Source organism: Heterodontus francisci, chromosome 33 (assembly GCF_036365525.1).
Source record: "Heterodontus francisci isolate sHetFra1 chromosome 33, sHetFra1.hap1, whole genome shotgun sequence".
In the NCBI taxonomy this organism is placed as follows: domain Eukaryota; kingdom Metazoa; phylum Chordata; class Chondrichthyes; order Heterodontiformes; family Heterodontidae; genus Heterodontus; species Heterodontus francisci.
In genome coordinates, this window is record NC_090403.1 from 26077961 (window position 1) to 26101854 (window position 23894).

The 23894-nt window shown below is 43.3% G+C and overlaps 1 protein-coding gene across 6 annotated transcripts in view; it reads right to left on the reverse strand.

Annotated features, from left to right (window-relative positions):
* plekhm1 (pleckstrin homology domain containing, family M (with RUN domain) member 1) overlaps positions 1–23894 on the reverse strand; it is a 77370-nt gene that overhangs the window by 23778 nt on the left and 29698 nt on the right. For all 6 annotated transcript variants that reach the window (XR_010969059.1, XR_010969056.1, XR_010969058.1 and 3 more), the window contains exons 5-9: positions 16896–17400; positions 15589–15814; positions 12639–13565; positions 9096–9241; positions 8120–8313 (exon numbers count right to left, since the gene is read on the reverse strand). Coding sequence is in view for 2 of the 6 variants with exons in the window: in XM_068013213.1 (XP_067869314.1) it covers positions 8120–8313; positions 9096–9241; positions 12639–13565; positions 15589–15814; positions 16896–17400 (1998 nt within the window). In the remaining 4 variants the exon portion in view is untranslated. The remainder of the gene's footprint in view (positions 1–8119; positions 8314–9095; positions 9242–12638; positions 13566–15588; positions 15815–16895; positions 17401–23894) is intronic.

The window sequence follows — 23894 nt, forward strand, 5'->3', positions numbered from 1 at the left end:
TGTGCTTGGCTCCTTAGCCTGCTTGATGACATCACTGTTGCTAGACATCTGGAGATCCCCTAGACTTGCAACTCGATTCAAACATTGGGAAAGGTGAAATCCACACCAGAGAAGTTGCTAGATCTTAGTGGGTAGCTTTCTTTGAGGTCAGCAGTGAGTGCTGCCACTTTGCTGCTGACTGCAAAATCCAGGCCAAGGCTTTTGATAAATGTCATGCTTGAAAAAATTAATTAAAAGGTCTTTTCCTCAACAGCAACAAAGATACCTAGGATTCTCTGGGAAGCTAGGGAGGAGATTGCAGAGCCTTTGTCCTTGATCTTTATGTCGTCATTGTCGACAGGAATAGTGCCGGAAGACTGGAGGATAGCAAATGTTGTCCCCTTGTTCAAGAAGGGGAGTAGAGACAGCCCTGGTAATTATAGACCTGTGAGCCTTACTTCGGTTGTGGGTAAAATGTTGGAAAAGGTTATAAGAGACAGGATTTATAATCATCTTGAAAAGAATAAGTTCATTAGCGATAGTCAGCACGGTTTTGTGACGGGTAGGTCGTGCCTCACAAACCTTATTGAGTTTTTCGAGAAGGTGACCAAACAGGTGGATGAGGGTAAAGCAGTGGATGTGGTGTATATGGATTTCAGTAAGGCGTTTGATAAGGTTCCCCATGGTAGGCTATTGCAGAAAATACGGAAGTATGGGGTTGAAGGTGATTTAGAGCTTTGGATCAGAAATTGGCTAGCTGAAAGAAGACAGAGGGTGGTGGTTGATGGCAAATGTTCATCCTGGAGTTTAGTTACTAGTGGTGTACCGCAAGGATCTGTTTTGGGGCCACTGCTGTTTGTCATTTTTATAAATGACCTGGAAGAGGGTGTAGAAGGGTGGGTTAGTAAATTTGCGGATGACACTAAGGTCGGTGGAGTTGTGGATAGTGCCGAAGGATGTTGTAGGGTACAGAGGGACATAGATAGGCTGCAGAGCTGGGCTGAGAGATGGCAAATGGAGTTTAATGCGGAAAAGTGTGAGGTGATTCACTTTGGAAGGAGTAACAGGAATGCAGAGTGGCTAATGGGAAGATTCTTGGTAGTGTAGATGAACAGAGAGATCTTGGTGTCCAGGTGCATAAATCCCTGAAGGTTGTTACCCAGGTTAATAGGGCTGTTAAGAAGGCATATGGTGTGTTAGCTTTTATTAGTAGGGGGATCGAGTTTCGGAGCCACGAGGTCATGCTGCAGCTGTACAAAACTCTGGTGAGACCGCACCTGGAGTATTGCGTGCAGTTCTGGTCACCGCATTATAGGAAGGATGTGGAAGCTATGGAAAGGGTGCAGAGGAGATTTACTAGGATGTTGCCTGGTATGGAGGGAAGGTCTTACGAGGAAAGGCTGAGGGACTTGAGGTTGTTTTCGATGGAGAGGAGGAGGAGGAGAGGTGACTTAATAGAGACAGCTAAGATAATCAGAGGGTTAGATAGGGTGGATAGTGAGAGTCTTTTTCCTCGGATGGTGATGGCAAACACGGGGGGACATAGCTTTAAGTTGAGGGGCGACAGATTTAGGACAGATGTCAGAGGTAGTTTCTTTACTCAGAGTAGTAGGGGCGTGGAACGCCCTGCCTGCAACAGTAGTAGACTCGCCAACTTTAAGGGCATTTAAGTGGTCATTGGATAGACATATGGATGAAAATGGAATAGTGTAGGTCAGATGGTTTCACAGGTCGGCGCAACATCGAGGGCCGAAGGGCCTGTACTGCGCTGTAATGTTCTAATTCTAAATACTTGATGGAACATAGATGGAACTGGTTTAAAACAATACCATCACTGAAGACAACATAAATATACTGATGAGAAATAGAGTTAGAGACAGTTCAGAACAAAGGCTTATGCACAGCAGTGCTTATACACAGGGGAAAGGTTACTTGAGCTAAATCATTACACAGGACACAAAGCTCTTAAAGGGACAGTGTCCTCATGAAATTCCGCTCCTATTACCAGGGAATGATTGATCATCTTGTTTGCATGTGGAAGCGGGCCACCTATTGAAATACTGTTACAGAAAGATTATATTCATATTGTGGCCTTTCACGACCACTGGACATCTTAAAGCACTTTAGAGCCAATGAACTACTATGGAAGGGCAGTCACTGTTCTAACGTAGGAAATGTGCCAGACAATTTGTGCACAGCAAGCTCCCATGAACAGCAATGTGATAACGACCAAATAACCTGTTTTTGTGATGTTGATTGAGAGATAAATATTTGCCAGGACACTGGGAAGAACTCCCCGCTCCTCTTCAAAATAGCGCCATGGAATCTTTTACATCCACCTGAGGAAGATGGGGCCTCGGTTTAGCGTCTCATCCGCAGCCAGCACCTTTGACAGTGCTTTTTTTTTTCATTGCAGCAGCTTTTTCGGGAGCAGAGTGCGAGCGAGTGAGCAGCTGGGAAGGTCAGTTTGAAAGTAAACTTAATTTCCTTTTGTTTTCGGCCGAGGCCAGGGGGCTGCTGGGTAAGTAAAACGCTATATATTTGGGCGGTTTCTGAACCCGAGACAGCACACTTGTAGCGTCTTCCACCCGCCCTCCTCCTCTAACCAAAAAAAAGGACTCGGTGGGGTGTATATAAGGTAAGGCTTTTTCTATTTCTCTGGTTTTATCGTGATTGGTAAAAACTTTACGTTCCTTTTTCATTTAACTAAGTTAAGCTTAAGATTAAAAATGGCAGGAGATCTCAGACCCGTGTCATGCTCCTCTTGCTCAATGTGGGAGCTCAGGGACATGGCTGCTGTCCCTGACTCCTTCACGTGCAGGAAGTGTGTCCAACTGCAGCTCTTGTTAGACCGCATGACGGCTCTCGAGCTGCGGATGGACTCACTTTGGAGCATGCGCGATGCTGAGGAGGTCGTGGATAGCATGTTTAGTGTATTGGTCACACCGCAGATTAGGATTGCTGAGGGAGAAAGGGAATAGGTGACCAAAAGGCAGAGAAAGAGCAGGAAGGCAGCGCAGGAGTCCCCTGCGGTCATCTCCCTCCAAAACAAGTATCCCGTTTTGGATACTGTTGAGGGAGATGGCTCACCAGGGGAAGGCAGCAGTAGCCAGGTTCATGGCACCGTGGCTGGCTCTGCTGTTCAGAAGGGCGGGAAAAAGAGTGGAAGGGCTATAGTCGTAGGGGATTCGATTGTAAGGGGAGTAGATAGGCGGTTCTGTGGTCGAAAACGAGGCTCCCAAATGGTATGTTGCCTCCCAGGTGCACGGGTCAGGGATGTCTCAGATCGGCTGCAGAACATTCTAAAGGGGGAGGGTGAACAGCCAGTTGTCGTTGTGCACATCGGCACCAATGATATAGGTAAAAAACGGGATGAGGTCCTCCAAGCAGAGTTTAGGGAGTTAGGAGCCAAGTTAAAAAGTAGGACCTCAGAGGTAGTAATCTCAGGATTGCTACCAGTGCCACGTGATAGTCAGAGTAAAAATGAAAGAATAGTCAGGATGAATGCGTGGCTTGAGAGATGGTTCAGGAAGGAGGGGTTCAGATTTTTGGGACATTGGGACCGGTTTTGGGGGAGGTGGGACTATTACAAATTGGACGGTCTACACCTGGGCCGGACTGGAATCAATGTCCTTGGGGGTGCTTTTGCTAACGCTGTTGGGAAGGGTTTAAACTAATGTGGCAGGGGGATGGGAACCAATTGAGGAGGTCAGTTCACAGTAAGGAGGTAGTAACAAAAGCCTGTAAGGAACTAGATAATGAAGTCAGTGTGACTAAGGGGAAGAGCAGGCAGGGAGCAGATGATGAATGTAAAGGGACTGGTGGTCTGAGGTGCATTTGTTTTAATGCAAGAAGTGTAGTAGGTAAGGCAGATGAACTTAGGGCTTGGATTAGTACCTGGGAGTATGATGTTTTTGCTATTACTGAGACTTGGTTGAGGGAAGGGCATGATTGGCAACTAAATATCCCAGGATATCGATGCTTCAGGCGGGATAGAGAGGGAGGTAAAAGGGGTGGAGGAGTTGCATTACTGGTCAAAGAGGATATCACAGCTGTGCTGAAGGAGGGCACTATGGAGGACTCGAGCAGTGAGGCAGTATGGACAGAACTCAGAAATTGGAAGGGTGCGGTAACAATGTTGGGGCTGTACTACAGGCCTCCCAACAGCGAGCGTGAGATAGAGGTACAAATATGTAAACAGATTATGGAAAGATGTAGGAGCAACAGGGTGGTGGTGATAGGAGATTTTAATTTTCCCAACATTGACTGGGATTCACTTGGTGTCAGAGGTCTAGATGGAGCAGAATTTGTAAGGAGCATCCAGGAGGGTTTTCTAGAGCAGTATGTAAATAGTCCAACTCGGGAAGGGGCCATACTGGACCTGGTGTTGGGGAATGAGCCCGGCCAGGTGTTTGAAGTTTCAGTAGGGGACTACTTTGGGAATAGTGATCACAATTCCGTAAGCTTTAAAATACTCATGGACAAAGACGAGAGTGGTCCTAAAGGAAGAGTGCTAAATTGGGGGAAGGCCAACTATACCAACATTCGGCAGGAGCTGGGGAATGTCGATTGGGAGCAGCTGTTTGAAGGTAAATCCACATGTGATATGTGGGAGGCTTTTAAAGAGAGGTTGATTAGCGTGCAGGAGAGACATGTTCCTGTGAAAATGAGGGATAGAAATGGCAAGATTAGGGAACCATGGATGACAGGTGAAATTATGAGACTAGCTAAGAGGAAAAAGGAAGCATACATAAGGTCTAGGCGACTGATGAAAGACGAAGCTTTGAAAGAATATCGGGAATGTAGGACCAATCTGAAACGAGGAATTAAGAGGGCTAAAAGGGGTCATGAAATATCTTTAGCAAACAGGGTTAAAGAAAATCCCAAAGCCTTTTATTCATATATAAGGAGAAAGAGGGTAACTGGAGAAAGGATTGGCCCACTAAAGGACAAAGGAGGAATGTTATGCTTGGACTCAGAGAAAATGGGTGAGATTCTAAACGAGTACTTTGCATCAGTATTCACCGAGGAGAGGGACATGACGGATGTTGAGGTTAGGAACAGATGTTTGGTTACTCTCGGTCAAGTCGGCATAAGGAGGGAGGAAGTGTTGGGTATTCTAAAGGGCATTAAGGTGGACAAGTCCCCAGGTCCGGATGGGATCTATCCCAGGTTACTGAGGGAAGCGAGAGAGGAAATAGCTGGGGCCTTAACAGATATCTTTGCAGCATCCTTAAACACGGGTGAGGTCCCGGAGGACTGGAGAATTGCTAATGTTGTCCCCTTGTTTAAGAAGGGTAGCAGGGATAATCCAGGTAATTATAGACCGGTGAGCCTGACGTCAGTGGTAGGGAAGCTGCTGGAGAAGATACTGAGGGATAGGATCTATTCCCATTTGGAAGAAAATGGGCTTATCAGTGATAGGCAACATGGTTTTGTGCAGGGAAGGTCATGTCTTACCAACTTAATAGAATTCTTTGAGGAAGTGACAAAGTTGATTGATGAGGGAAGGGCTGTCGATGTCATATACATGGACTTCAGTAAGGCGTTTGATAAGGTTCCCCATGGCAGGCTGATGGAGAAAGTGAAGGCGCATGGGGTCCAAGGTGTACTAGCTAGATGGATAAAGAACTGGCTGGGCAACAGGAGACAGAGAGTAGCAGTAGAAGGGAGTTTCTCAAAATGGAGACGTGTGACCAGTGGTGTTCCACAGGGATCTGTGCTGGGACCACTGTTGTTTGTGATATACATTAATGATTTGGAGGAAAGTATAGGTGGACTGATTAGCAAGTTTGCAGACGACACTAAGAGTAGTGGAGTAGCAGATAGTGAAGGGGACTGTCAGAGAATACAGCAGAATATAGATAGATTGGAGAGTTGGGCAGAGAAATGGCAGATGGAGTTCAATCAGGGCAAATGCGAGGTGATGCATTTTGGAAGATCCAATTCAAGAGTGAATTATACAGTAAATGGAAAAGCCCTGGGGAAAATTGATGTCCAGAGAGATTTGGGTGTTCAGGTCCACTGTTCCCTGAAGGTGGCAACGCAGGTAAATAGAGTGGTCAAGAAGGCATACGGCATGCTTTCCTTCATCGGACGGGGTATTGAGTACAAGAGTTGGCAGGTCATGTTACAGTTGTATAAGACTTTGGTTCGGCCACATTTGGAATACTGCGTGCAGTTCTGGTCGCCACATTACCAAAAGGATGTGGATGCTTTGGAGAGGGTGCAGAGGAGGTTCACTGGGATGTTGCCTGGTATGGAGGGCGCTAGCTATGAAGAGAGGTTGAGTAGATTACAATTATTTTCATTAGAAAGACGGAGGTTGAGGGGGGACCTGATTGAGGTGTACAAAATCATGAGAGGTATAGACAGGGTGGATAGCAAGAGGCTTTTTCCCAGAGTGGGGGATTCAATTACTAGAGGACACGAGTTCAAAGTGAAAGGGGAAATGTTTAGGGGGGATATGCGTGGAAAGTTCTTTACGCAGAGGGTGGTGGGTGCCTGGAACGCGTTGCCAGCGGAGGTGGTAGATGCGGGCACGATGGCGTCTTTTAAGATGTATCTAGACAGATACATGAATGGGCAGGAAGCAAAGAGATACAGACCCTTAGAAAATAGGCGACATGTTTAGATAGAGGATCTGGATCGGCGCAGGCTTGGAGGGCCGAAGGGCCTGTTCCTGTGCTGTAATTTTCTTTGTTCTTGTTCTTTGTGCAGTACCTCCTCAGTACTACAATGGAGTTTTAGCCTTGATTTTTGTGCTCAAGTTCAGGAGTGGGACTTGAACCCACAACCTTCTGAATTCATCTTGGCAGGGTTGAGTCCCTCCCTTTTGAAGATGGAATACTACATTTAGTACTGTGGCCAAGAACTGCAAAATATCACAGTCAGATTCTGTACAGTTGGTCAATTGGTCAAGAGTAAATCTGAATCCAGGCCATCTCAACAACAGAAGACACCAGATCAACACCACATATAGGCACTCTAAATTGTGCCTTGGACGTCTGCAGAATGCTCCAAAGCGCTTTACAGCCAATAAATTACTTTTATTTTGAAGTTTAACACTTTGATTTGTAGGCAAATGCAGCAGCCAATTTGCATGCAGCTAGTTCACCACCACTTTCTCAAAGACAATCAGGGATGGGCAACAAATGCTGGCCTGGCCAGTGACATCCAATGAAAGAATTTTTTTTTAAATCCCATAAACAGCAATTAGATAAATGACCAATTAAACTGTTTTGTTGATGCTGGTTGTGGGATAAATACTGACCAGGATCCCAGAAGAACTCCACTGCTGTTCTTCGAATAGTGCAAAGGGATCCTTTGCATCAACCCAAGCATGCAGGTGGGGTCTTGATCTAACATTTCATCTGAAAGATGACATCTCTGACAATGCATTGCTCCTCAGTATTACACTAAATAATGGGTTTATTGCAAGCCAATAGAAATAGGGCGGCACAGTGGCGCAGTGGTTAGCACCGCAGCCTCACAGCTCCAGTGACCCGGGTTCAATTCCGGGTACTGCCTGTGTGGAGTTTGCAAGTTCTCCCTGTGTCTGCGTGGGTTTCCTCCGGGTGCTCCGGTTTCCTCCCACATGCCAAAGACTTGCAGGTTGATAGGTAAATTGGCCATTAGAAATTGCCCCTAGTATAGGTAGGTGGTAGGGAAAATATAGGGACAGGTGGGGATGTGGTAGGAATATGGGATTCGTGTAGGATTAGTATAAATGGGTGGTTGATGGTCGGCACAGACCCGGTGGGCCGAGGGGCCTGTTTCAATGCTGTATCTCTAAACTAAACTAAATATGTAACTTACTTGAACTGAGTTGGGTTTATGTAAATACATATCCAACTTCAGACAAATAGCACTTATTGCACCAGGAAATGATCAATTTCAAGCAATCTTGTTTTATTAGTATCAGAAATGAGAAATGTCATGCTTTGTAATATACTGATCAAAAATGCCAAATATATAAAATTCAAGCTATTTTGCATGTAGAAAAACGTGATTGGACTCATTTGGTTTGGTTGGTGACTCCAATTATGAATATTTCAAAGTGTCACTAATTCTGCCATCTTGGCATGTGAGGAAGGACTTGGCAGTAGCACAGTGAAAACTAAAAGCAGTGATTGCTCACTTTTTATAGAACTCCTGGACTGCACCACTCCGACATGTGAGAAGATAGTCTTCCAATAGCTTCAACCGATCTCTACTCCTCCGGGCCTGGGCCATCTGTTCAATATACTGGTAGAGACTTCCATTTACCACATTAATATCAATGAATGGTTCATTTTGGATCTGCTGCAGGAAGTTTGCAGCCACATTGGAAACCTTTGTTTAAAAAACAGAAAATTTTAATGAGTAGAGACAGACATTGTTAACTCATTACTCAGAATTCTAAAACAGTATTTCCCACAACAGTATCAGCAGCTTTTAGAGAACATGTGCCACACTATAATTATAGCAAAATTCCAAGTCATTTTAATTGCACTACATATTAAGATTTCCTGTTTATAGTATGGATAATTTACTGCTTATTATAGTGGTTTCCTAATATTCTAGAGATGAGTGAAGAATTGAAAAAAAATCAGTTTCCAAGGATCAGAACTGTTGAAAATACAGAGATGCAATACCATTCAACCTTACTGGTTAACATCTTTCATATAAGGCAGCCCACCACTCTATTATCAGGACAACTAAGGGTGGGCAATGAATGCAGTCTTGTCAGCGACACTTCTTTCTTCCACTCACAAAAAATATATTTGCCCTTTAAGCTGCTGCAGACCCTCAACAAGCAGTCTCATCGCCAGATTTTCCAACTTCAAATTGGTGGGCTACTTATTGGAAGCACATTTTATGCTGGCAGATCAACAATCACAGAATGAGGGTTGACCCCAAAATTGAAATGGGTCCAATGCTAACTCTTCTTGGTGGTTGCCATGCATGCCCCACCCACCCCTCTATCACACATAGACTAAAGAAAATCATTTCCATTGACTTCAGTATTTGGGGGACGGGGGGGGGGGGGGGGGGCGGCGGGCGGCGGGAGGTGGAAAGAGGGGGTGCAGAGAAACTATCAGAAATCACACATAGGGTACACAGCACCTACTCACCCCCTTTTTTGTCAGGTCCCAGTTATGGATCATTCTGGAAGGGATAATTATTAATGTATCCTGATGACACATCTCACAGTAGTAGAGGCTGGAATAGGCACAAAGCTTGGGTTTTCCAAAATTAAACCCAATTTGTTGGTGACATTCTTCAAAATAAAACAAAAAGATTGAAAAAGAAACAAGATTTTCAGTTCATTAAAAATAGTGCCAAGACAGAACACAATCGATTACAATTCTATAATGTAGCAGAACATATAGGAACAGATTTTTTGTTTTCCATGTCTATTTGATGACCTGAGCTCATTAAGGGAGGAGGAGTGCTTCTTTTTAACTGATTTGACATCCATTCATTTATTTGGATAACATTTGAATGGCCCCTTAGACATGTACCCCTTCCCAACCTGATTTGATTTTTATTAAAATTTAGTATTTGTAGTATTTTTCAAATCTATAAAAGTATTTCTGACCACTTGTGCAAAGTCATGAAAAGTAGTGAGAAAGCCAGAGTTTTCTGCGTTCCTTTTCCTAAGGAGGTTGAATATTGTGGCACGGAATTTCAGCTTGGTTGCGTTTGTTTTTTCGGCTCAATTCGCTTGAAACCAGCGCAAAAGATCATGCAATTTTAAATGCAAACTAGGTTCAGTGCCACTCTAGTTTCTGGAATTTTTCTACTTGTTTAGAGTCATCATGCTACAACGAACCACATCAAAATAATAACCACTGCAAGAATCCTCTAACTGCATTCACTTGCGGGCCTTCAAGGAGGCTCTAAAAATTAGCAGTTTTTCTTAAGTGGAAGTATACTAATAAGCACATTTTAACAGCTTTCGAATGTAATTATTTAAAAAAATTTACTAAGATACTGACTACTGTACACCAATATAACTAGCAAATAGTTCTGTAGAGTTTTTTTTTAAATCATTCAATTTTTAAAATCAGGTTACTCACAGTTGTTGGACTAGACACTAATTAAAATGCTTATCTTTTGTGATAAACCCATTTTGAGCTGCAATCAAACCAAGTTACAAGTCAAATATATCAAGGACTTTTTTTAAAAAAGCAAATTGAATAAAAATTATGTTCTAAACCGACGTCTGATTGTGCTGGTTCACGGCAGACTTTGCATTCAGTGATACTCAAATGAGTTTTAGTGGAAATTGGAAAAAAAGAAATACTTCTCAAAACTAGCTCAATTTGGGATGCAATCAGCACTCAGGTCACCTAATACGCCCAAAGCAGAAAATCTACCCCCATCTCTTCAATTTGTGTCCCAATGTTAGGAAGTGTATCAAGTAAGTTTAGGATGATCCGATCATTTCTCAAATAGATGCTCCAGAGATGTTTTCCAATATACAATGAACATTAAGTATTGTCACACTGTAGCCACTGAAAGGACATAGTAACCTCAAGCTATTGTTCTTTAAGAAGGAGACCCAACAAAGGTTCAAATTTACACTTCCTTGCCAGAAGTCTAACAACCAACTACCTCCACTGACCCTCCCCACCTGCCCCAGCCTCCTTGGGGAGAGGATGAGGATTTGAGGGGTGGGGGGGGGGGGGGTGGTGGTGGGAAGAAGGACTGTAAAATGGGTCAGTTGTGGTCAAGGTGGGTCGATGAAGACACACTTATATAGTCCAGTATTAATTCAACCTGCTCTGACAGACTCAGCGATCCAATATGTGAACCAACCAGACTGGCTCACCAAAGGACCCTTCACCGAGGGGGGGAGATTCTTTCCATTTGGCTCCAGGTAAACTCATTATCTAACGTCCCAATGAGTAAGATGGTTTAGCTGGACAAATGCAGGAAGCTTATCAGTAACGATGCAGTAAGCGGTGTTTTGGTTGATCAAATTCCAGCATACTTGTCGATCCTCATGCCCATGGTTCAGTCAATCTGCACTGAAGTTCTCTGGACTTGAGTAACTGGGATGTCCCCCTATGGGGAGTGGATGGGCACTCCAAATGGGACAAACAGAAATTCTGTGTGACTTTCTCAGTATTTAAACATGATCAAATTTGACTTCTGGCTAATCAAAACAAAATTAGCTCTTTAAATACTTTGGAATGATTGTGATCTGACTAATGGTTCTTAACTTTTAAAAATCACAAAGTTTATATAACATTACAATTAATGCAGGTGGATAGGCTACATTGATTTAACTATTCCTATAATCAACTGATCTGCTTTCTGTCACCTGAAAAAAGTCCCATGAACACAAAGCTGTATAGCAAATATTGAGTTTTTTTGTTTGTTTGTTTGGGAGACTACAGGGGAGAAGGGATGAAAAGCATCGAGAGAAAGCAGAAGCAATAGGGTCATTCAATAAAGGAAAGTTTGAACATCAGCTGCAGGAGATATGTGGACATTATTCCAACATTGCATTGGACACTCTTTTCCTTCTCATCCTATTCTATACAGATGTTTATCAGGACAAGTATAATTGTTTCCTTCCGTGTTAGCTATGTTTCTAAAACAGATTAACATAATGCGTCTCACGGAGTCAGATTTCCCCCATCGCAGACCTATTCACAGGTAACCAGAATTTTCTGCAGATTTAAAGCCTCTTTGGGGCAAATAGCAACAATTTTGTCTTCCAATGTAGAGACCTACAGATTACTAAATGACCCAATACTATGCTGACTGCATTAATAAAATGAGCTAGCATGCCATTCTTTCTCTTTGGGTTCTGCCTTAAAATCCAGTTCCAATTGATACTGCGAATGTCTGTCCTACTGACAGGACCCTCCACACAATGAGTTTAGATAATCTCATCTTTGTATTTAGTGGGTGCAACTTCACAGAAAAAACAAGCCCAACATGTGACAGAAACTATCAAGCTTGCTCAAAAGCTGCAAAGATGATAAATATCACCAACCTTTCTCAGTAATGTCAGGGCATGCTACAAACTTGGGCCAAAGTCTCCCAACATAGTATAATTTGCATAAATTTTAAAAACAAAAAATAAACTGAACAGTATTTCTGAGGAGTCTGCCTTTAATAGTAATGCTGGGATTTCTCGCCTCATTCCCATACCATTTGGAGTATCTTCACAACCTACATCATGTGACAGCAAAGAGCACTAATTGTGCTTTTTTTAATTTTGTGTTCATCAAAATATGGGATATTCATGCTGAGGAACGGAACACAACACTTTGGACACTAATCACAGCCTCAGTCACAGGTCTGTCATAAGAGGGTTTGATTCAGAGCAGAGTTCCTTCTACTGTACCCCTACATTAGATGAGCATCACCTAATGTACCGGAAACATTTTTTTCATTTCCCATACTAATGATCTTTTGCCCAGCGTGAGATTGATAATTAGAGATAGTTTTGTGTTCAATGCTCATTAGAAATTGGACTGAGACTGACCAAATCCAAGGGACCCTTACAGCTAGTAAACAGGGAAGACTTTCATTCCATCAGCCTTAGCTGGATTTGAATCTTGGATCTGGAGGTGAAAGGTTAGTGTCTAACCTTTTGGACTATCCAGCTCTTTTGAGATTTTAAATTTTGACTAATGAGGGTAGCAGTATCATACCTGCGCATCGAAAATCTTGTGCATCTAACCCTTTCTCTATGGGTACTACAGTTAGACACTGCAGCAGATTGCTGTGCGCCCCCAAGCCAAGCTCCATAAGTCTTCTCTCGTTCTTCTCAATGCCCGCATTTGCTGCCAAGGCATCTTCTTCTGCTTCCAAAAATGAGGATAGAACCGCTCGAATGAGTTCACGCCATGATCTTGCCTCTGTTGCACTTTCTGCTCGAAGCCTCAGAGTAACTTTGCATGTAATTAATTTAAAGTAAGCCGGACCACCAAGGGCAGTATCAGGTATGACGTCTTTAAAGATCTCAATTCTGTAGCTGTTGCATAGTATTTTCTGTTGCCCCCGGAGCCGGAAATATTTCAGTGCTTCTAATGACAAAGAAAAGATATAGGGAGTCCAGGTTTTATCTGTTAATAGGTATAGTACAGTTTCTTTAATTGCATCTAACTGAGGTTCTGCCCTAGAAACCCAATTAAAATCTTGCTGTAAGCCATTTTCTTTCTCGTGATTTGACTGCCCAGCAGCTTGAGGGACATGTGACTCAGACATGTGATCTGGTTTCCCACTCACTGAACACTCTGCACGTATTGCTTCCTGTTTTGAAGTTTGGTGAGGTCGGCACTTTTCTAAAGCTTCCCGAACCCGGTCAATCCAGTCCTCCGCTTCATCTCGGGAGGGTGCTCGCAGATACAGCTTCTTGCCCGCAAGAACCAGCTCAAACCTCCCGTCGCTGTGGGCAGGTCCCACTGATTCACACCTTAATAAAGAACAGTTGTCATAACAATTGCGGTCGTCATCATTCTGGTACAGACGGAATTCAAATGGTGATAACTCGCAGTAATACTCCTTCCAAATGCCAACGTGGCCTCGCCTCTCTAAATTGCCCAACTTCAGAAGTCCCCGGAATGGGTTTGAAATACCTGTTCAAACACAGTAATTCCAATTCATAAATAGTGCAAAATCAAACATTGGCATCATGTTGCAAAATCTATTAAAATAAAAGCAACATGCAGCTATCACACTATGGGACTACTCTTGGGGCTGGAATAATCCACTTTACCTTCTCTGATGGCCTCACGGATACATTGATTTTTAGTTTTGGTACTGAACGTAGAACTCAGGATGGGCCCAGGCTTCACAAATGGTCTGTGAAGTCGTAGTCAGGGTGCATGTATTAATGTTACACAAGGACAGGACAGGATTGGACTTTGCTGATGCTTTATACAGTCTTACTGAGACTCATGTTCTAGGCTTGCAACTGGGTGGAGTATTGTAGGACTGCTAACACTTGTAGAATCATAAGGCAACATGAATCAGCTGTGGCTCAGTGGCAGCACTGAAACCTAAAACCTTTTGACTAAGGCGCAGGTTCCACTCTACAGTCTTAAGCACATAATCCAGGCAGACGCATCTGTGCAGTACTGAGGTAATGTTGCGCTGTCAGAGTAGCTGTCTTTCAGATGAGATGTTAAATTAAGGCCCTGTCTACCTTTTAAAGGAAATGTAAAATATTTCATGCCACTAATCAAGAAAAGGCAGGGCAGATATCCCCAATGATCCATGCTCGACCACTGCAGCTTCTTACAATTTTGCAGATTTTGTGCTACATAGTCTCAGGCTCAGTATTATTGATCAATACTGAAAGCAAACCTTGCGTCCCTATAATCTGGAGTAGACCATCACAATGAAAGATTGTATGTTACACTTCACACTTTGTAGCACACACTGGCTACTGTTGTCAGACACATGACACCAAGCACCTTCTCTCATCTTTCTGATAGATGAACTGAAAAGCACTACAAGACGACACAAGTGCAAATACATGAACAAAACACAGTTTCCGCAGTAAGATATATTAACTTCCTACCGCTTTTTCCATCAAATGACATAACTGTAAACTCTGTCATTTTGGGGCCAGAACTCACTTTCAAGCTAGCTGGTCCCGTCTTATGTTACAAGCATCTTTTCTTGCTCTGTTTGGTATATCTATCTCTTTTACTGTCATGCAAGCATGAGTATGTGAGCAAGCAAGAGTCACTGGACCTTACCGTTCAGAATGGGTATGAGGATTAGGCCTGCTGAGCTTCCAATCAAAATGATCACTGACTAAAATGCTTCCGCTGTGATACAAGAACCTCTAGTGCTTGACTGATAGCTTAGCTAAGCCACTCACAGATACAGTGAAAACCATTCCTGGCTGTTTAGGTGTTGTAAGAAATCTATTCCATCACAATGGCATTATTTCTAACGACTCCCAGTGTCTCAAAGCTAAGAGATGTGTTCAGACAAACTGTTTTATGGTTGTTTGATCTCTAAGAGGCTAATTAACAGTTTGAATTACCAAGGCCTCCACCATAGTTTAATATCTACTGGTTAATGCAAGTCAAAAAAAATGCTGCATTTCTTTTGGAGATCACTGCTTGTAAATTGATTCAGACTATACAGTGCAAGTGTCAATACATTACACACAGTGTAATGGCACAGTGGCGCAGTGGTTGGCACCGCAGGCTCACAGCTCCAGCGACCCGGGTTCAGTTCTGGGTACTGCCTGTGCGGAGTTTGCAAGTTCTCCTTGTGACCGCGTGGGTTTCCGCCGGGTGCTCCGGTTTCCTCCCACAGCCAAAGACTTGCAGGTTGATAGGTAGATTGGCCATTGTAAACTGCCCCTAGTGTAGGTAGGTGGTAGGAGAATTGAGGGAAGGTGGGGAGGTAAGGGAATATGGGATTAATGTAGGAGTAGTATAGATGGGCGGTTGTTGGTCGGCACAAACTCGGTGGGCCAAAGGGCCTGTTTCAGTGCTGTATCTCTCTATGACTCTATTACCTAACTACTGCGTTACCATTTTGCATTTGTATGCACAATATGAATGACTGGAGTAGGTGATGAAAAATGCCATATTCCGTTCCATTTGTTGAATACAGTTTTCCTCCAAACCATCCTACCTGATTTTCGGCGATGAGTCACTTTAAAGGATGAGTTCCTTTGACCACGTTTACACTGAGAGACACTGGATGCTGACTGTCCATGCTTGGTCAGATGGATGCTATTTTCATTCACCGGCCTTGTGCTCCTTGAACATTCAGCTGAACTTTCCCTTGTGCTTTTTGGGAGCTCTTCTCTAGGAGCTGGTGTGCAGATGTCATCATCTGATATCCAGCTGCTTCTTTTCTGAAACCGTGATGTTCATGTTTACAATGAAATTGTTAGGTGAGAAACAAGAAGCATTTCCAGCAGTTATTTCAATATAAAATGAACACTGAAAATTGCACCATATCAACGGTTTCAGAATCCATTAAAAACTAAGGGTAAAGTTCAAATCACAAAGTACATCAAAGGAAATGAAAATACATTTAAAAAGCATTGAAAACACTAAGAGAGGGAACAAAAATGTTATTGCAAACTTAATACCCTGCTTTAAAAGCAACTAAATAAGTGTCCCTTTCCAAGGTGCTGCATCATTCTGAAATGCACTGCCCGCACCCATATTAAGTGTTTGAGCATCTTCTACACTGTACCTTGCACAAAGAGATATCCCTCCCCTGTAATATATCTGATAAAAGTATTCAACACGAATTTGCTCATAAATTTGTCTGATTTATAGAAGTGAGAGAAAAAACAGAATTACTCAGGAATACATAGTTAAACTGCATGTATCTGAGGCAAGGAATTTTTTTATAAAATGGTTTCATTTATAGTCCCATGGCCAAAAAACCTAGGAAACTTTTTTTTTTTAATATAAAAATAGCTGCCGAAAAAAAGACTTCTCAACTACACCACCATCTCCCCTGCATTTGATGATACTTTCTCCTTTCCTTATTTTCTCCATCTCACAATTCTCATAGTCGCATACACTTATCACAAAAGCTGAAGCATCGCAAGTTGGTGAAGGGCCTCTCAGCACAAGTCCAACCAAGTGAGCAGAATGGTCATAAGGGAGAGATGAAATTACCACTCCAATTATATATTTTTTGCATTAGTAATTGCCCCCAACCACACCGCTGCACCCCCCCCCTCCCCCCCCCCCCGCCTCTTTATATGTAGTTGCACCATTAGCCTTTAGGGATATAGTTCTGTTTAGTACTCATCTAAGTTGCACAAAGTCATCAGACTGCCACACTGCAACATTTCAGCTATCCAATTAATAGGAGAAGTTCCTGAAGGGGTTAGCCAAATTATTTTCTCTTGCTACAGGATGTACTTGTGAAATTTGGCACAGGCCAAAACTCCAGCAACAAATAAATCAACTCACATGGTTATCTCCTGGTACAGTCAAGTGATTGCAGGGCACACTCAATTTATCCATTTTGTCTGTTCCACGATTAATTCCTCTCACAACAGAAACCTGCTCTGCTGCTTCAGTGTTATTTTGATTGTTTTTTACTTCCTGGCATGCCACAGACTGCAAACTTCTCGTAGAGCTAGTATGAGTCAATCTTTGAGCGCGAGCAGGGTTTGGCATTTCACCAGCAAGAGGGGGGGCATTCTTGATGTAACTTTCATTGGCAGGTACTGGATGATGCAATGGTGAAGCATGAGTTGAGGGTGGTGGTAGAGATCCAACTTGAGAATGGCTTTCCCCATTTGTTTCCCTATTGAATGAATGCAAGTCTACCTCCTGTTCAACTGGCTGAGCATTAGTTAGAGCATCTGCTTCTGAAGGCTTTGAGGATAATTCGGGCTGTGGCAGAGAGATATAAAAATTGTGCTTCATGGAAACTGGTGTTTGGTCTCCTCCGCTGAGCTCATCTGGTGTCCTTTAAATAGACAGAATAATTTTCAGCAAGCTGCTTAACAACAGATTAAAGGTAGCTATACAAACAGCTCAACACAAACCTGTGGAATCTCCAGATACCAGCTAAAGGCATCAGATTCTGAACCTTCTATCCAGATCAGTAATCAATGCTCTGAATGTTCAGATAAATTAAATAGAGTAGGAGCCAAAATAAAGAGAACAGAGGGAAGGAGAAAACAAGAAAATACTAAGAGAAAGGTGAGACAACATAGGTATCCTAAAATTACCCTTGCTCAAATCACAGAGGCACCATAACATCTGGTTCATTACAGTACACATGGACTTCATAAACAGAAGTTTTTTTTAAAAAGTTAAGAAAGGACCAACAGGCACATCGGAGCTCATCCCTTGATTATCTTAACTCTCCCAGTTTAATAGGCAACTGCATTTTAATCAACCCTAAAACCTGCATTTCAAAGCCTTGCTTATATATTTAACAGTTTGCTAGGTTCTTGAATTGTTCCCATGGACTGGAGAGAAGCCCATGTGGTGCCAATGTTCAAAAAAGGCAACAAGTCAGGACTGGAAAATTATAGACCCATTTACTTGACTTCAGTTATAGGCAAGTTCCTAGAAGAGTTCATTAGAGATGCACTGTATTAGCACCTGGATGGAGAAGGGGGTTAGTAGAGGCTCCCAACAGGGCTTCTGGGAAAGTTCATGCTTTACCAACCTGCTGCAACTTTTTTTTTTGAGTAAGTTACTGGGGAGTAGATAGCACGATATAAGCAGTCCAGTTAACGCTGCATGCCTGGATCAAAAAGCTTTAGACAAGGTGTCATACAATAGACTACTTAATAAGATAGAATTCTGTTGGATTGGCAGGTAGATTTTGGGTTGGATAAAATATTGGTTGCATTTGCATAGGCAGAAGTTTGTTATGAATTGCAGTCCTTCTGTCTGGTTACTAGTGGAGTCCAACAAGGACCAGTGTGTGGTCATGAAATGTTAACAGTTTCTCTCTCCATAATGTTACGAGACCTGAGCACTTCCAGCATTTTCTGTTTTTATTTCAGATTTCCACCGTCTGCAGTGTTTTGCTTATATATCAGTGTTAGGGCTCTTGCTCTTCATAATCTTTATCAGTAATTTGAAAGAAGGCACTTGAAGAACTGTCGACAAGTTTACAGATGAGAGATTTGTGTAGGTGTTAGGATCATAGATGAGAAAAAAATAGATTACAAGCACATCTAGATGCGATGAGGGAATGGGCCCAGGATTGCCAGGTGACACTAATATAGTCAAACTTCGTATTAGACACCGGAATAGGGCTAACACCAAGCACATGCACACCAGGCAAGGTTTTAAACTGAAGGTTATTGAGTGGGATAAAGAGATAAGTATTACAGTACATGACTTGCAAGGCTGCAGCAAGAGGATAGGATAAATTGCCAGTATGATCAAATACAAAATGAAAACCACTATGTTGTCCTTATACAAAACCTTGGTATGTCTCATCTAGAATACATGATGGGTGCCTTAGGCTCTAAGAAAGGTGCAGAGAGGAACCATTAGATGGATACCTAGTTTCAAGGTTCTTAATCACATTGATGGCTTAGCGATCTGGGGCTTTCCACTCTATGGAACTGCAGATTTGGCGGAGGACTTCAAAATACTGAAATGATTAGAATTGGCCCATGTGGATAGGCTATTTGAGTTAGGTAGGTCTAGGACTAAGGCGCCGGTATACAAATTACATAAGCATGAAACAAAGTTAGATGCTAAGTAAGGTTCTGATGAAAGCTCACAGACCTGAAACGTTAAATCTGCTTCTCTCTCCACAGATGCTGCCAGACCTGTTGAGTATTTCCAGCACTTTTTGTTTTTATTTCAGATTTCCTGCCTCTGCAGTATTTCATTTTTATTTTAGATACCAAGAGGTTTCCCTTTTCAGAGAGTCATTGATCTTTAGAACATACAGCGACTACAGATTTGCTGCAAACTTTCAAAAGGGAGCTGGACAGTTTCTAACTATGGTTAACATCACAGCATTCAAAATGTAGGTGAAGTGCTATGTGATGGGTTTCCTGGTTACTGCAGCCACCAAGAATTTGGTTGATTGCCTCCAGGCTTCAAAGAGGAATTTTTCAGATAACCACCCCATCCCCATCCCTAAATTGGCCAAGGGGCCTTTTTTGGCCCCTCGCAGGAGATTGCATAGCTGGCTGGCTGGTGTGGCAGGGAGGGCGGGCAGGCCAGCATTGGAGGTCATGGTGTTAAGTTGCCCCAGGTCAATAATGAACAGGCTCAGCCAGTCTTTGCCTGTCTGGCATTTTTGTAATGCTCAACAAGGACCCTTGCTGGCCTTGCTAGACAGTTGTGATAGAACTTTTCTAATCTTTGCTTGCAACTCATCCACTTTAAGCATTCTTGATGTTCTTTTCTGTAAGTTGCAATTTAAAAGTTCCTGCAACTAAAATCAACCAGTTGCCATAAAGAAATATAATTTTCCCATTTAAAATGTTGTATTTTGCCATGATTACACAATGTTTATTTATTTAGAGATGCAGCACCCACGCAGACACAGGGAGAACTTGCAAACTCCGCACAGGCAGTACCCAGAACTGAACCCGGGTCGCTGGAGCTGTGAGGCTGCGGTGCTAACCACTGCGCCGCCCAGTCAGCCTAATTTTCTCCTCTGAAGCTGCTGACTCTGGCTGAGGCAGTTTCAGATTTCAACAGCCTTTTGGCATCTTGGCCAGTGACCATGATGTTCCAGGTGAAGCGAGAGTGACTGCCCTTGACATCAAGGCAGCATTTGACAAAGTATGGCATCAAGGAGTCCTAGCAAAACTGGAGACAATGGGAAGCTGGGGTGGGTGTGGGGAGGTGGGGGGGGGGGGGGAAACTCTCCACTGGTTGGAGTCATACCTAGCACAAAGGGAGATGATGCTGGTTGTTGGAGATAATCATCTCAGTCCCAGGCCATCACTGTAGGAGTTCCTCAGGGTAGTGCCCTAGGTCAAACCATCTTCAGCTGCTTCATCAATGACCTTCCCTCCATCATTAGGTCAGAAGTGGGGATGTTCGCTGATGATTGCACAATGTTCAGCACCATTCGTGACTCCTCAGATACTGAAGCAGCCCATGTCCATATGCAGCAAGACCTGGAAACATGGGCTGATAAGTGGAAAGTAACTGTCGTGCCACAAAAGTGCCAGACAATGACCATCTCAAACAAGAGAGAATCTAACCATCTCCCCTTGATATTCAATGGCATTACCATCGCTGAATCCCCCATTATCAACATCCTGGGGCTCACCATTGACCAGAAACTGAATTGGACTAGCTACATATCTGCTGTGGCTACAAAAGGTGGTCAGAGGCTTGGAATTCTGTGGCGTGTAAACTCACCTCCTGATTCCCCAATGCCTGTCCACCATCTACAAGGCACAAATCAGGAGTGTGATGGAATACTCTCCACTTGCCTGGATGGGTGCAGCTCCAACACTCAAGAAGCTTGACATCATCCAGGACAAAGCAGCCCGCTTGATTGGCACTCCATCCACCACCTTCAAAATTCACCACCGACGCACAGTGGCAGCAGTGTGTACCATATACAAGATGCACTGCAGCAACTCACCAAGGATTCTTCGACAACACCTTCCAAACCTGCGACCTCTACCACCTAGAAGGACAAGGGCAGCAGATGCATGGGAACACCACCACCAGCAAGTTCCCCTCAAAGCCACACACCATCCTGACTTGGAACTATATCGCTGTTCCTTCACTGTTGCTGGGTCAAAACCCTTCCTAACAGCACTGTTGGTGTACCTACACCTCAAGGACTACATTAGTTCCAGAAGACAGCTCACCACCACCTGCTCAAGAGCAATTAGGGATGGATAATAAATGCTGGCCCTGAACAAATAAACATAAAAAGTTTGTGGTACTCTCACTTCTGCGTTGGAAGGTTATGGATTTGAGCCCTATATCATGAGTTAAGCTCCTAATCTAGGAGGGAAGTTTAGTACAGTATTGAAGAAGTGCTGTACTGCTGAAGGTATCGGGCTTTGGGTGAGAAATTAAGTGCATTTCTTCTTGCTCCAGTGCTTTAGATGTGTGTTAAAGATACCATAGCACTATTTGAATCCCAAGAAGGAACTTTGCTGCTGCCCTGGTCAATGTTCCTTTATCAACCAAAACCATCAAGAAACAGAAACTTTTCATTGTTGTTTTTAAGTGTCAGCCATGGCTCAGTTGGTAGCACGTGTACATGCGAGTCAGAAGGTTGTGATTTCAAGTCCCAATCAAAGCTGACACTGCAGTGCAGTTCTAAGGGACATCTCGGATGAAATGTTACTGAGCCCCTGGATACCCTCTCAAGTAGGCATAAAAGATCCCATGCACTACTTCGAAGAAGAGCAGAGGAATTATCCCTGGTGTCCTGGCCAAGATTCATCCCTCAATCAACATCACAAAAATAGATTATCTGGTCATCATCACATTGCTGTTCGTGGAAACTTGCTGTGCGCAAATTGGCTGCAGTGTTTCCTACATTACAAAAGTGACTACACTTCAAAAGGCTGTAAGGTGTTTTGTAACATCCTGTGATTGTGAAAGGTGCTGTATAAATTCAAGTTTTTTTAAGGGGCTGTTGATGTATTAACATGACAGAGTAATTCTTGCAAGGCCCCAAACCTGCAGCGACATGCTGTATGCAGCCAGCACACAGTTGGAAACTCACAGGCAGCAGGCCCACATTTTCTGATATGGGCTGGTACTACATGAGGCACCACAGTAGCATAGAATATTGTGAAATTAATCTGAAGTATTCCTCTTCATTTGCAAGCCATGACAGTGGACATCACCAGGATATTTGGTTGGGGAGTCTATGACAGCCAAGAGCGACGTCTCAATTCATTCCATCTTCGCTGCCTTCGGAGAATACTTGGCATCAGGTGGCAGGACTATATCTCCAACACAGAAGTCCTTGAAGCGGCCAACATCCCCAGCTTATACACACTACTGAGTCAGCGGCGCTTGAGATGGCTTGGCCATGTGAGCCGCATGGAAGATGGCAGGATCCCCAAAGACACATTGTACAGCGAGCTCGCCACTGGTATCAGACCCACCGGCCGTCCATGTCTCCGCTATAAAGACGTCTGCAAACGCGACATGAAATCGTGTGACATTGATCACAAGTCGTGGGAGTCAGTTGCCAGCATTCGCCAGAGCTGGCGGGCAGCCATAAAGACAGGGCTAAATTGTGGCGAGTCGAAGAGACTTAGTAGTTGGCAGGAAAAAAGACAGAGGCGCAAGGGGAGAGCCAACTGTGCAACAGCCCCAACAAACAAATTTCTCTGCAGCACCTGTGGAAGAGCCTGTCACTCCAGAATTGGCCTTTATAGCCACTCCAGGCGCTGCTTCACAAACCACTGACCACCTCCAGGCGCGTATCCATTGTCTCTCGAGATAAGGAGGCCCAAAAGAAGTCTATGAAAGCCAAGGCCAATCATCCTCAAACAAAAAATTAGCATCAGGAAATGCTGAAGCAGGAGCAGGAAACTTGACGAATTTTTCTCCTGCTTAGCCTGGATCATTTGAGGCAAATTCTATTGCCCAACTGCTGCTCTAGATGAAATTATCCAACACAGCACACACTGGAGATCTAATCTAGGGCTTTCCTATCTGTACAGTCTAGTACACCACCAGAAAAACGCCAAATTATTTGGCAAGGATGTTATGCATCAAATAAAGAGCATGCTAAACAAAATAAACTGTGATATCCAAGGTAAAAAGAAAATAGCCCATACTTATTAATGACTCAAAGCCACTACATGCAACGGGTGTATTACATAATTATAATGGAAGTTTCTCAGTGGAACACTTTAAATGGGAAATGGCACTGCTCCACAAATCTATAATCAACAAACTGCCTGTCTCGGGTCGCCTAGGAAATTTGCAATTTCAATGTGCCAAAGTAAGCCGAGATGTTTCCAAGCGCAAGGCAAATGAGCAATGAACTATGGTTGAAAATGTTCACTATCCCCAGACCAAAGAGAAGACAGCCAAGATGGACCTCAAAGTACATAAAATAGTAAATGATTTAGAAAAGGGGAACCTAGAATATTACTTAAAATTAGGCAGAATATTAGGACCAGAGGTAGTGATTATAAACCTCCACTTTGGAAACCTATATTTGACATGCCCAATAAAAGCTTGCATTAAATTCCATAGATCTCAATGACATGGAGGTTCTAGAAGAGAAAACAAAAAAAAACACACAAATCTCACCTCAATTTAACCCCCTGCATGTCTGGTATTTATTGTCCATTCTATTTGCCTTGAGAATGTGGTGGTGAGCCTACTTCTTACACAACATCAGCAAAGTGATGAAAGGATCGCTGACAGTGCCATCAAGAGGCACTAGCTCAGCTCACTGATACTCAGTTTGGGTTCTGCCAGGAGCACTCAGTTCCAGACCTCATTACAGTATTTATGTTGCTGGTCTAA